Source organism: Henckelia pumila, chromosome 3 (assembly GCF_033568475.1).
Source record: "Henckelia pumila isolate YLH828 chromosome 3, ASM3356847v2, whole genome shotgun sequence".
Taxonomy (NCBI): domain Eukaryota; kingdom Viridiplantae; phylum Streptophyta; class Magnoliopsida; order Lamiales; family Gesneriaceae; genus Henckelia; species Henckelia pumila.
The window spans coordinates 46,945,975-46,959,013 of record NC_133122.1 but is presented as its reverse complement, the minus strand read 5'-3'; the positions used below and the strand labels follow the sequence as shown (position 1 = coordinate 46,959,013).

Sequence of the window (13,039 nt, the reverse complement as noted above, 5' to 3'; positions counted from 1 at the left end):
TTTGTATACTCCACACAAAAGAAGCAGAGCATGATACAATCACTATGATTAATAACTAAATTCATTTAAATACGGAACATAACGATATATGAAAAAATAATTTCATCTTACCTTTATAAGTATTGTCTCAATTATGTATTTAAGGGTGGATATTTATCAATATTTATGGGATCCACTAAAAAAAATAATAGGACCTACATGTATCCATAAATCTCAACCCTTGAATCTACAGACCGTGACTGTACATGTAGCATCTCACTTACCCGAAGATTCATTATATCTATAGGAAAAGATATGATCAAGTTATTCAAGTAGCTTAGCCGAAATATCTCAATCTTTAAATCTGCATTGAGGCCGTGACTGTACATATAACATCTCACATGCTGGAGATTTATTATATCCATAGGAGGAGATATGAGCAAATTATTCAAGTAGCTTAGCTGAATTTTTTTTTTTAAAAAAAAACTAATTTTATTTGAAAAAATAATTACAAAATAAGGAAAAGAAGCATAGGATCCCTTGTGATGGATGTACCGAACAAGCAGCTCATTGTACTGAGACGTGCCATCATGCTGTCACCGAAGAGCGCCATTACTGCAATTTGGTAGGAAATCCACCAGACAAAACACGTTATTAAATATACATAAAAAATTTTCCTCTCAAAAAAATATATATAAATAAAATTTTCAATTCAATTCAACCCCTCAACACCATACAATCAATATAATTAATTTTACGTCATAAACAAGTGTTCGAATTGATGAAGTATCATGTTTAACAAACGATTAAGAAGTTCGATTTTTTCCACCAACACATTTTCGAAGGAATCAATCGCACATTACTTTCTCGATGCGTTATCTGATTATCGTAATTTGCAGGCTATTTAGATCGAAAAGTGGCGGTGACAGGTTATCACGTCATAATATATATATATATATATATATATATATATATATATATATATATATATATATTTATATACGTATTTAAAATCAATTAATTTTACTATGAAAATGTATCTAGTGATAAATTTTTATCTTGGTCCATTCGTACATTGCACCAGCACTGCCATATTCTTAATCCCTGCCACCATTATTTGTACAATATTGTGATCACAGATGTTGTCCCCATGCTGACTTGGACTAGTCAAAAGACATCTAGGACTGATGTTGCTATATCATTATGATGTCCATTTCTAATATACGTATAACGAATTCATCATCATAAGACTTGATGAATTTTGATTTGTTTGATTGTTTAGATTAATTTATATTGAGTGAATTTGTGGGAGAACTTGAAATACAAGGATTTCAAATAAATAAGCTAGAGAATGAATTTGAATCAAAATACACTTGAACAGTGTAATAATTTTCAAATCCTCCAGTTTGATTTGACGGATCGTCGAATTAGATTTCAAATCCTCCGCTCTGATTTCAAAAGAATACGATAGATTTAGGAGACGGATTTGAACATCCTCTTAAATTGTTCATTCCAAACACTACTTTAACAATATTCTCATGTCGTTGAAAAATAACGAGTTTTATAAATTCTATAATACGACAAATGTTAACGATAAATGAACATTCGACACATATCATCGTCCAAACGATTACAAAACTACAAATGGCGCCGTAAAATTGGCTAATATGTCAAACTCTCGGCTAGCTTGAGAATTAATATGGTCATGTCCCCTCGATCATGCACTAATTAAACACACCGACAGCATAATCCCCCAATAATGTTCTTTAAATTCCCAACAACCTTCGCCACAAAAGCAACCTTAAATTAATTTTTTTAATTAACAAAAAACATATATCTTTATAATCTATTCGAAACGTCCATGCGTCTACGTGCAATTTGTCATTTTCCCCTACATTCATTGTCTCTTTTCAACTATATATATACACACAACAACTAAAGCATTTCATAAATCTCAAGATTAAAACTTCACCCACAAATCTCCTTCGGTGAATCTACAAATTTCTTAGAAACATATTGTTTTTCAAAAAAAAAAAACAAACAAACAAATGGGTCCAATATCACATAATCCACACACTATCTTTTCAAGCCTTCAAGAAGATTTGGATCAAAGGCCATTAATGCTCAAAGATTTTCTCAGAGATACTGATCACAGCCATTCTTGTTCTTCTTCATCCTCACCAATCGGCTCTGATCGGTGGTACCCAATGAAAATTTCTCGAAAGTCAAACGACCCGTCAAACGTACAACTCTTAAGCCGATCCAAATCGGCTGCGATGCATACCATCTCCGCCTTCCACAAGGTGGTTAACTTGGTTAAGATGATCCCATTTGCCTCCACAGGGAAGGGTAAAAATGACATTTCACGGGATTTCACGGAGGTCAAAGTCAAAGTCAAGGACATCCTACGGTGGAGCTCTTTTAGGGACTTGGACGTGGACCAAACTAAACCTTTAGATCATTTGACCTCGATCACCGACGACTCGTCGTCCAGTAGTAGCAGCATTAGTAGTAGTAATTCGTACTCGGGCCGCAAGAGTTCGAGCTGGAGTCAAAGTGATTTAACAGCGGAGGATTTACCATTTTGGTGCGGTGAAAATAAAGAGTACTTCAATAATAGAGATGAAATGACGACGAAGATTCCTAAGGTAATTTATTTTATTTTATATGTTTTATTTAGTCAAATGTTTGGAGGGTCGGAGACAGGAATATTAATCATGCACACGGTTGTCATGTTTGTTGATTTTTTTACACTTTATGTTTGTCGGTTGGCTGTCAAAGATTCGAGGTTGTTTGCTGACTAAATTTATTTGGAAGCAAATGGGAACATTTTAAACTTGTTTGACTTCTAATTTTTTAATCACAAAATATAAATGGCGTGCGGTTTAAGGATTGGTTTTAATGTATGTTAATTTAATTTGATTGTGTAGGAAGAATGGCCATTATTTGAAGAGTGTGATCAGCAAAGCCCAATTTCAGTGCTTCATGATTCTCTATTTCTTGAAAACGAAGGACCCATTAGTCTTTGTCGTACAAGCCTTTCGGACACGAGCATCGTTGCGGATGAAGTCGGAGAAAAAGCCAAGAGATTACTGAGTCAAGTAAAGGAAACAGATGGTGAAGCCCATGATGATCGTTTGATGCTAGATTTCTTCGAACACGAGCTTTCGTTATCCGGAAAGCTAGATGATTTGGAGTTTGATGGCAAGATTCTGGAGGTTGCAAAGTGTTGGAAGAATGGAGAGTGTAAGGAGTTGTTTGAGTGGGAATTGGAGGATAGAAGAGATGCTTTTGTTAGAGATATGGAGAGGGGAGTGGAGTGGACCAAGTTCAATTGTGAGGTAGAAGAGATGTGTAACGAGTTGCAAATAGAGGTGTGGAGTGAGGTTTTGAATGATTTTCATGCAAACATGTAGCTCTATAAATTTCGATCTTGTATGTACAAAAATTGATACAAGGGTTCACCATCAGATCTAAAAGTAGATTGTTTTCTTGTAAAATTTGAAGAATGCAGAAACTGTTCTTGCAATATTTACTTTTCGAAATGGAAAGAAAAATGGGATTTGGATTTCGAAATGTAAAAGGCACGTACAACGCCATCTGCAGTGTTTTCAGCCACTACTTGGGATAGAAGTTGCAGGAAATTAAAATGGAAAGAAAGTTGTACCAAATTCTTGAATCTAGCTACTTGTCAAGCTTACCAATGAATGTACGTAATAAAGATGGGAACCTCACACGTGTTAGAGTATAAATCTTGCAGCCAACTGGGGTATCGACACTTGGCCTGCATGCTGGCATGGCTTTTTTCTTCTTCCACACAAATCTTTATATTCTATCCACTCTCCACTGAAGATGAAGAAGCAGACTAAAGTAACAAAAAAGTAACTCGTAAATCGATGGCTGATCCTGAAAGCAACGTCCCATTTCTGAGAGGCGAAATGGGTGATGGCCCATTTCTGGGAGGCGAAACGGGTGATGGTGAGAGGAGGAATATTGATCGGCCGAAAGAGCCGTGGAAAGGAGAATTCGCCAAGAGCATTGTGTACGCTGGGCTTGATGCCATTATCACGTCGTTTTCTCTTATTTCCTCCATCTCCGCCGGCCGCCTATCTTCTGGTACTACTTTTAAAGCACAATGCTTTATATATTTTTTTAACGAATCGATGAATCTGGAGTTTGATATGTTGTGATTGTTCGACGAATGTTGCAGTGGATGTATTGGTGTTGGGAATTGCTAATCTGGTGGCGGATGGGATATCGATGGGATTTGGAGACTACATGTCTTCCAGTACCGAGAGAGATCTCGCGGCGAACGAGAGGTCCGTCGTGGAGTGGGATGTGGAGAACCACCGCAGGCTTCAGCAGCAAGAATTGATCCGCCGCTATCAGGAACTTGGGATGGATGCCGATGATGCAAACAATGTAAAGTACATGTTTTTATGCATGGTTTTTACCCAGTACTGATGGGAATATTCCCCGTAACGATCTGCTCTTGTTGTGTGAAGGTTGTGAACATATTCGGCAAGTATGGAGACTTGTTCGTCGAAGAAAAAATGGCGACTGAGAAAGGGATGCTGCCACCGGATCAAACAGAGAAGCCATGGAAGAATGGGCTCGTAACATTCGTGGCGTTTCTCATATTCGGGTCTGCTCCAATCTTGTCGTTCATAATCCTCATACCATTCACTCACAACCAGAACGTTAAGTTCATCGGAGCCTGCATTCTTTCGGCTGTGGCCCTCGCTGTTTTAGGCATCGCAAAGGCGAAGATCGCTGGCCAAAACTACTGGGCCTCAGCTGGCATTACGGTCTTCAATGGGGCGATCGCTGGTGCAGCTGCATATGCGATCGGGTGGACTCTTAAGAATGTGGCTGGATTGGAAGAATGAACTTGTTTTCAGTCTCATTTTTTCTTGTGCTGATGACAAATCTTTGAGATATTGTGAAGAAAATTAACTGTATTGGTATATCATGGGCTAAGGCTCTAGGATTTTCAGTTTTTGAAGCTGTTCGATCTTTATTTCATAAGATAAGATTTCTGTTGGATATTGTTAAAGAAAAGAACATATAAATAATGATAATGAACAAAGGGAGACGGCAATCAGTGGTTCGATCCTATCAAATCGCCATCTTCTTCAAGCGAGCAAGGAACAAAAAACTGGTTGAATCCCATAACTCTAGTTGCCTTCACTTAATGCCAACTCCAATGCATGTTCCGCCTCTTTCAAGAATCTACGAGTCAGTTGCTTCTGCCCTCGTCTATACACGATGCTACTCCATCTGTTTGTGCTCATCGAAAGGCTATCGACAGAGCCACTGGTACCAGGAGCAGCAGAAAACCAAAACAAAACGGTGCCATCAACTTTGCCAGCAGTTGGAACAAGTCCTAAGAACTTGCACTAAATACACAAGCGTACAATCAACTTAAATTGGTGTGTTGTATATACCTTTCTTTGGTTTTGGGTATGTTTCGTATACCATCTACCTTGAGCAACTCGGTGTCGCTTTCTTCTGTACTGGAACCCTCTTCAAGTTCTAGCATCCTTCCCATAAAAAAAACATAAGGTAAATGCAATAATAAATAGAGAGAAGCTTGGACCATACTGGTATTTTTCGGGAGGATGAGTAATCTTTGATCTGGTTAAAGTTTAGTTCAAAAGTGTTGCTGAGTTAAATTTGAAAATAATCTAATCATGTGATGGCTATAGATGGAGGCAATATTGACTTCAAAATTAAGGGGGGAAATGTTCACGAGGAAAATTGTGAGTGGATTTCAAATTATATGCAGTTGACACCAGGATAGTCAATTAGAGTAAAGGCAGAAACGTACTTCATGTTCAGAAGATCAACGAGTATCTGTAACGCCCCAGAATCCCCGCAAGCTTCCCATATTGCTGCTCGAACATCCATTTCAGATGGTTGTTTATCTTCTCTAGATGCCACAACCTTTGGCAAAATTGTAGAATTCAGTCGGTCAGTAAGATCAATTTCGATATAACTAAACTCATGAAGATATAATGGCACATTTTTCTGAAGGCATACAGCCAAAATCATTCACAATCCAAGTACTTTTCTTTTTGTATGGATAGAACACAGATGTAATGTTATACGAGTAAAATGTATTAACTTCTAGCTGAACTTTTCGATGATCTAGTAGTTAAATACCAGTTTAACCTTGCGTGACAAGCGTATAATAGGATTGAAGTAAACATCAAATATAAGAATAGCGACAGAACGGAAATCATGGCAATACATATAAAACAAGTGCATGCATGAATATATTTATGTGTGCATGCATCATGCACGTTATTCAGATAAAGACGACAACTTTTTTATTGAGCTAACACCCAAATAGTTTCCAAATCAAGATGAATAAAGCAGCCAAAACTCAAAACATACTTCTTCAAGAAATGATGAAACCTCGTAAAGCTCGTTCTCTCTCATTGCTATTGTTCTTAAGGCGCTCAAAAAGTCTTCAGGAAAAACAAGTTTACTGGCATAGGAGGGTATTTTGCGGTGGCCACTCCAACTATAATTGCAACCTCGGCCATCCATACCCTTGCTATTAGCTTCTCCAGATGAACTTTCAGGGAAAAAACCATTGTTTAGCAAACTCCTTGGCAAGAGACATCTCAACTCACATTTCTATACAAAATATGAAAACAAATGAACCTGTTTGAGTTAACGAAGTAAAAACTCAGAATGTTAATTCGATTTGATTACTTCTAGAGTTCGGTATTTGCTCCTTTAATTCATTCTTTTATAATTAAAATCTTTAATGGTTAACAACTTTCGTAAGTATATAAAAATTTGTGCAGCGCAGAGCTTGACCATATGAGATTAAAAAAAAAATTGGTAGACTATCTTGACCTGTACTTCAAGAAGCTGCCCCTTGGCCTCAGAAAAAGGAACATTGGAAATAGCTTCCAGAGGATAATGAATCTGCAACATAGATATAGGTTTCTATCAAGCTTTCCTAATAGCACTGTTGGTAAAAAAATTATATTTTAATGGAGCAGAGAACGTAAAGTACTTAAAGAACAAATATAGGAGATAAATTACCATAAGATAGTCATCTGGATTATCCTTTATAACAAATCCATACAAGTACAGCAATTCCTGCATCAAACTTGAATTGATCATGGAATGTTGAAAAAGAAACAGAAAATTCCTGGTTTCTCTAGTTATCTGAATTTCTGATTATCCATCTTGAAATGGTTCACAACAAACTATCGCATAGATAGATTTTGTTTCGCCTTTGTCAATGTTAAAACCCTCCTACAGAAGAAAGCTATGAATTCTTGAATACAAATGCGATTAGGAAAGAGTTTAAGAAAAGTGATTGAAAAATAAAAGTTGCTGAAATACAAAGAATTATACACGATGTTGGCATTGTCTGCACAACAGCACAAGGATTTTATGCACAAAAGAAATTATTGCTTTTCAATCATTTATGAAAGCATCAGAAATGCCTGAAATGGTAAACCAAATCATTGCCTCTCCGACAAGCAAGATACCTCACTAACTAACAGAGGTTAGATTACAAGGCCTCATTGAGATTCAAGTCTTATAAGAGAAAATGCAAGAAGCATCATGCACATTATTACAATTAAATAAAAGTTGTATTTCACTCCATGAAGTGAATAGCAAATCTGGTTTTTCAAAAGTAAATACACTTTGTCTTTCCCTAAATAGACAACAATTTCTTGTCGTAATGCATTGTTTACTAAATTTCCATAAAAAAGAGAATGCATTTGCAATTGTATCCAATTCTTCTAAAACAACTCAAATAAACCTGCATGAACAAAGATAGTGCCTTGAGGAAAATTATGTGCAGAAGTTTAATATACCTCATTTCCCTTGTTACCGTAACTGATGGAAATCTCATTCTCGACTTGGGAATTATTTTTCCCAACTGAAAAACAGTCATTTTGTCAGCTACACATAAATCAGGATAAATAAATTACTGAAGGTAACACAATTAAAAAGGCTCCATATGTCAACAATTAAAAAAAAAAAACTGGTTGTCACAATCTGCATGAATAATTTGTAAAATGAGTGATAAAATCATAATTGAAAGAATTTTTCACATAGCAACTCAAAGATTAGCGATCGATTAGGTAAAAAAAGACTTTACCATAAATTTGAAGTGATTTAGTAAACTTTTCCAATTTTCTTAGATTGAGAAAAGATTGAATAACACTATCACTTGTCCAAAAATCAAGCCTTGGGTCATTGATTCCTACCAGAAAGTAGGTACATGGAAAAAGGAATTCCGGTCGTTGATCCAGTTCCGTCAACTTCCCAAGTTGCTGCAGCTTTGAAGTCTTCGGAGCCAAGTATGCAGAATTAAGAAAGAAAAGCAGCAACCAAGATCAGAAATTTCCAAATTATACCAACTTGATGTATAAGGTGAGGAGGAACAAGAAATTTACAGTTAATATGTAATTCACATTATGGAACTAAAATTAGAGGGGATAAATGATAAATTTTGGATGGGATGGTAAATCTCTAGCTTCGAGAAATAGCTAAGAAAACTAAACAAACAGTATTTATAGGTGGCAGAAATTGCGTAATTTGTTGACTGGTATTTAAATACACATCACTCAAGTAGCCGTCTGCAAATAATGGAAAAATCATCAAAGCAGACATATTACCATGATTGCAAAAATCAATGCCGGGGACAAGACCCTCAACCCATAAATTCTCTCCTTCTAAATTGGAAGTGACTGTGGAAACTTGGCTAGCAGAGTCATTTACCTGAAGGTCTGATTTAATTACGAGAAGGTCAACTCTAACATATTTCATGGAGAATGAGAAGAAATTTTACAAAGATGATATACAGGTGGAAAGAGCGACCTCACTTTTTCCACTTTCTATATTAACCAACTTTTCGACAGAAACATGTTCAGAAGGTGCATCAGGTCTTATGCTGCTTGTACTGTCTTGCTCTTCTGAAACTCTTGGAAACACATATGAACGTGGAAAGGGAATATTTAATGCCCTAGCCCAAAATATAGAGTTTGCCCTGTAAAGACATTCACTGTGCAATATAAGTAGCCTATAACAGGAATTTTGGTCGTGTATAACAAGCAAACTGAGGGAATCGTACCAAAGGAAGTCTTCAAATCTCACTTCACTACCAAAACTGCAAGAAAGATAGAAAATTGTGAGCAATGTTTGACTAATCTAACAGCTAAGTACACATCTTGGGAAAAACATAAATTCTCCATTAGTATTGAGTGTAGAACGCTCTAGTATAACTCAGAAGCACCATGGTTAAAGAATCCTCATACAACTAAAATTCTATTTTACCAAATATCCATTTGATTTTTTTTCCCACAGGACTTTATGACTAACTTCCAATTATGATCACCTTGTCCTTCCATAACTCACACAGTTATGAAGTTTAACAGATTCGCCGTATCAACTCCGTTAGTTTTTTAACCATCTTTAAAATCGATAAAGGATCACTAATGTTCGATTCATGTGTAGATAATTTTACACATATTATTTCCATTGATTTTTGAGCTCATGTGGTTTGTTTCTCTCTCCCTATCATTAGCTTAATGTGGATTTTATGCTTATATTTCTGAGCCTTATGGTTTCTTATTTACGAAGGTGATGTATTCCTTCACTCCCTATAGGTGCCAAGGGTTATCCAACAAAAGCTTATTGGGTTTACCAGTATGTGCGTTTCACCTCTAATTTGTTAGCTGAACAAGCTATTTTGAATCATAATTCTTTGTTGTTCCATTTTATATGCTAAAATGATGTTTCTTTGTAAGTTATAGAGTTTCAATGCACCTTCCTGAATTGCCATCATGAGCCAAAAGCTTCTCTACCAGTTTCTTCACTTTTCCTTCAAATAGAGACTTCAAATTCTTCTTCTGCAATACAAACCTATCTTCAGTATCCTATCCTGAATATTATATAATATAGAACATCAAAAGAAATAAAAAAAACATGTCCAGAGATGTTTAAAAAGTAAATTTATGAACTTGAGATTGTGCTGAGTTTCATTATGGTGCATTGTGAGGTTGTCATTTATACAACCTGAGCAATGGGGAAGAATACTTGAAATCCAAGTAATTAAAGCCAGACAGTTGCACGACTTGCATGAATGAGATGATACCTGCATTTCAGTAGCACGACGCAATGTGGTTCCCTTCAGCTCCAGAAGGTCATCTTCAGAAAACCAAAGCGGATTTCCAAATGTATCAGGAAGCATATCAATATACCTGAAATAAGGATCGCATGTTGATATCATTGTTCAAATTAAAATAATGCCATAAAATACTTTTTTCAGCAGCTTTCCACTTGTTGAAGAAGAAACGAGAAAATAATAAAATTCTCAGCGTACGGCTTCCAGTGAGAGTTCTTTCGTAAACGTTCCACTATTAGAAACAGCATTATCAACAGTCGATCATCTACTCCCCCTTCATCAAGCATTGCCCTGCATTCAGGTCCAAGTAAAGGATCTTGTAGTACCCTCATAGGAGTAATCGCTAAATCAAGAGGAACCACCAGCAAAATTCCTGAATTCAGAGCAAGAAAAATCACACAAATTAAGTACCTCATCTTGGCTTCCAACAAAATGATAAAATGAACATGAACATATTTAGTCCAGTTATACCTTTATGCCGAGAACTCGGCAACTAGATCCAAATCTTTTTTAACACACTACGTATCTTATCCATTAAGATGATTTTATGTATTTCACCAAATTCTATGCATTCAACTGCAAACATCAAGATATCTGTTCATTTACTTGTTTACACCATAAACAGCATTGCAATAGATCATAATTAACATGTACATGCCATTTGATTTTTGAACTACATGTATCATGTGTGTAGGAATAATGCTTCGGCTTTTACAGTAATTGGTTTTCAATCTAGAGTGGGGTATTATTAGCACAAAGTCGAATATTTCTATTCGAAGTACGAGGAAACCACTTCAGAAAATTCTCAGTTCCCCAAAAGATTTGAACTTTCATGTTTTGATTAGTTGCTTCTAATGACGGGATCCAATATTCGAACCCTTTTGCTCCCTGATTGTCTGGGACATAGAAAAAAAGGTAAATACTCAACATTGTCACCCGGGATGGATATTATCCAATAATGAAGTCGCAATTTTAGGCCAGACGTAGATTCTAATTGTTGAAATAATATTATAATGCAGAAAAGTTTCGAAATTTTCTTCTGCTGTGAGAGATTATCTGCTTGCGTTCACAACAATGAAATTGATTCAATTTCATTTAAATTCGTTAAAACACAGGTTACCATCAGGAGCAACATCAGATGAGAAAACTCCGAACCCTTTGTCCGAGCCACAGTATTTGATATCACAACCGCGTAGCTCCACTCCATTCACCTGAATTCAAATGCCAAGTGAAATGTTTCTTCAATTGATATTATATCAAGGACAAAATGCACAAAATTAAAATCAAGAATACAAAAAATCAGCTGCGCGAAGAGATATCAAGGAACCTTTAGCCACTGAAGAAAAAGCTCGAGCTTTGCTTCTTCTGAACTCGTCTCCATTGTTGAGGGCATTGCCGACTGACTCTTGGACTTCTGGAGAGGAAAAATAAAGAATTCAAGAAATTTAATTTAATTTAAATTAATAAATGTCGGCTTTTTTAAAAATTGCACTTTGGCACTAAGGTTTTATAAATATTCCTTTTACTTTTATGAAGTATTCTATCGTTTGACATAAGTATTAATAATTCATGTATAACTTATCATATTCAATTCAGTGTTTTTTCGTCATATTATTTATTCATTTTTTATTAATTATTTTACATCAATCAAATCATTGATCATTTATCTTACATCAATCAGATCATTGAATTTGAATTACTATATTACTCTTATAAATAATATTATTCATATTTTATTTATTCTTAAAATAACAAAATGATAATTTATCATTTTTATATAAAATTTAATCAATCAAATCAAATAAACTATAATCTATCAATCAAATCAAATAATATATTAACTATAATTTTTTATTTATTTTATATTACATTATATTATTTTTCTATGTATTATTTATCTAATCACTCGAACCAAACGGTACTTTAATCAAAGAATAGCGCTTCATCTTTGGACAGTTGAAACGGATGTTTTCAATTTAGAAAATGCCAGAGATACAACCATTATTGTACATTAATTTATACACTCATCTCTAAAATGACCAAATTACCCTATAAAAACTTAAAAAATTACAATTCCATTTTGAAATCATTTTGCACTTTTAAAGCGAAATGGTGTAGTAGTTTAATGATATACGAATGGTTATCGAATTTTTCAATGGTTATCGAATTTTTCAAAACGAAATATATATATATATATATATATGATATACGAATGGTTATCGAATTTTTCAATGGTTATCGAATTTTTCAAAACGAAATATATATATATATATATATATATATATATATATATATATATATATATATATAAGAGCCCGTTTGGATTTTGTAGGGATTTTTAAAAATAAGTGATTTTAAAAACTACAATTTTTTGCTTTTGAAAAAGATCTAGTTTTGACTTAAAAAAGTGCTTATTTAAGCAATTTTTTGGTCAACCAAACACCTTGTTAATAAAAAAACACTTTTTTAAGTGTTTTTTTTGTCTGACTTTTGAAACCAAACGGGGCCTAATATTGGATGTAAAAATTTTGATTTACCAAAAGTTTATTAAATTTTGATTAAAAATTTTTATTAAAATTTAATATAAAATACAAAAAATTTTAAAATTTAAAACTAAAATTTAAAATTTTATGTTATTTTATACATTTTATTTTGTAATATATTTTCTTGTGACCAAAAATATAATTTTTATAATATAAAAATATTATTTAAACTTAATTATTATAATATAAATAAACACTAAATATTAAAATTATTTTGTGTTTATTTTGGTTTATGCTAATATACAAATATATTAACTATAAATTTATAAAAGTTTATAAATTTTTATTTTAAAATAAAAATTTTGTTATTAAGTTATATATCTTTTATAAGATATTATAATTAATTAAAAAT

General features: G+C 34.1%; 2 protein-coding genes across 3 annotated transcripts; one reads left to right on the top strand and one right to left on the bottom strand.

Annotated features, from left to right (window-relative positions):
* Positions 1–1,946: 1,946 nt before the first annotated feature.
* On the top strand, positions 1,947–4,948 carry LOC140887872 (uncharacterized). 2 transcript variants are annotated; one of them, XM_073295440.1, is made up of 4 exons: positions 1,947–2,627; positions 2,910–4,095; positions 4,190–4,401; positions 4,485–4,948. In XM_073295440.1, the coding sequence occupies exons 2-4, from the start codon at positions 3,876–3,878 to the stop codon at positions 4,866–4,868; spliced, it is 816 nt and encodes a 271-aa protein (XP_073151541.1). In that variant the 5' UTR covers positions 1,947–2,627; positions 2,910–3,875; the 3' UTR covers positions 4,869–4,948. The 2 variants fall into 2 exon arrangements, with proteins under 2 accessions (XP_073151541.1, XP_073151540.1); XM_073295439.1 differs by lacking the exons at positions 4,190–4,401; positions 4,485–4,948 and having other exon boundaries at positions 2,910–3,876.
* Positions 4,949–5,000: 52 nt separating this feature from the next.
* LOC140887870 (protein-lysine N-methyltransferase EFM1) lies at positions 5,001–11,573 on the bottom strand. The gene is made up of 16 exons (XM_073295438.1): positions 11,472–11,573; positions 11,265–11,355; positions 10,343–10,517; positions 10,115–10,220; positions 9,787–9,869; positions 9,092–9,127; positions 8,844–9,007; positions 8,637–8,747; positions 8,226–8,306; positions 7,830–7,894; positions 7,042–7,098; positions 6,850–6,921; positions 6,379–6,624; positions 5,810–5,925; positions 5,427–5,522; positions 5,001–5,295 (listed from the first exon to the last, which is right to left on the bottom strand). The coding sequence occupies exons 1-16, from the start codon at positions 11,535–11,537 to the stop codon at positions 5,157–5,159; spliced, it is 1,704 nt and encodes a 567-aa protein (XP_073151539.1). The 5' UTR covers positions 11,538–11,573; the 3' UTR covers positions 5,001–5,156.
* Between the last annotated feature and the right edge of the window lie 1,466 nt (positions 11,574–13,039).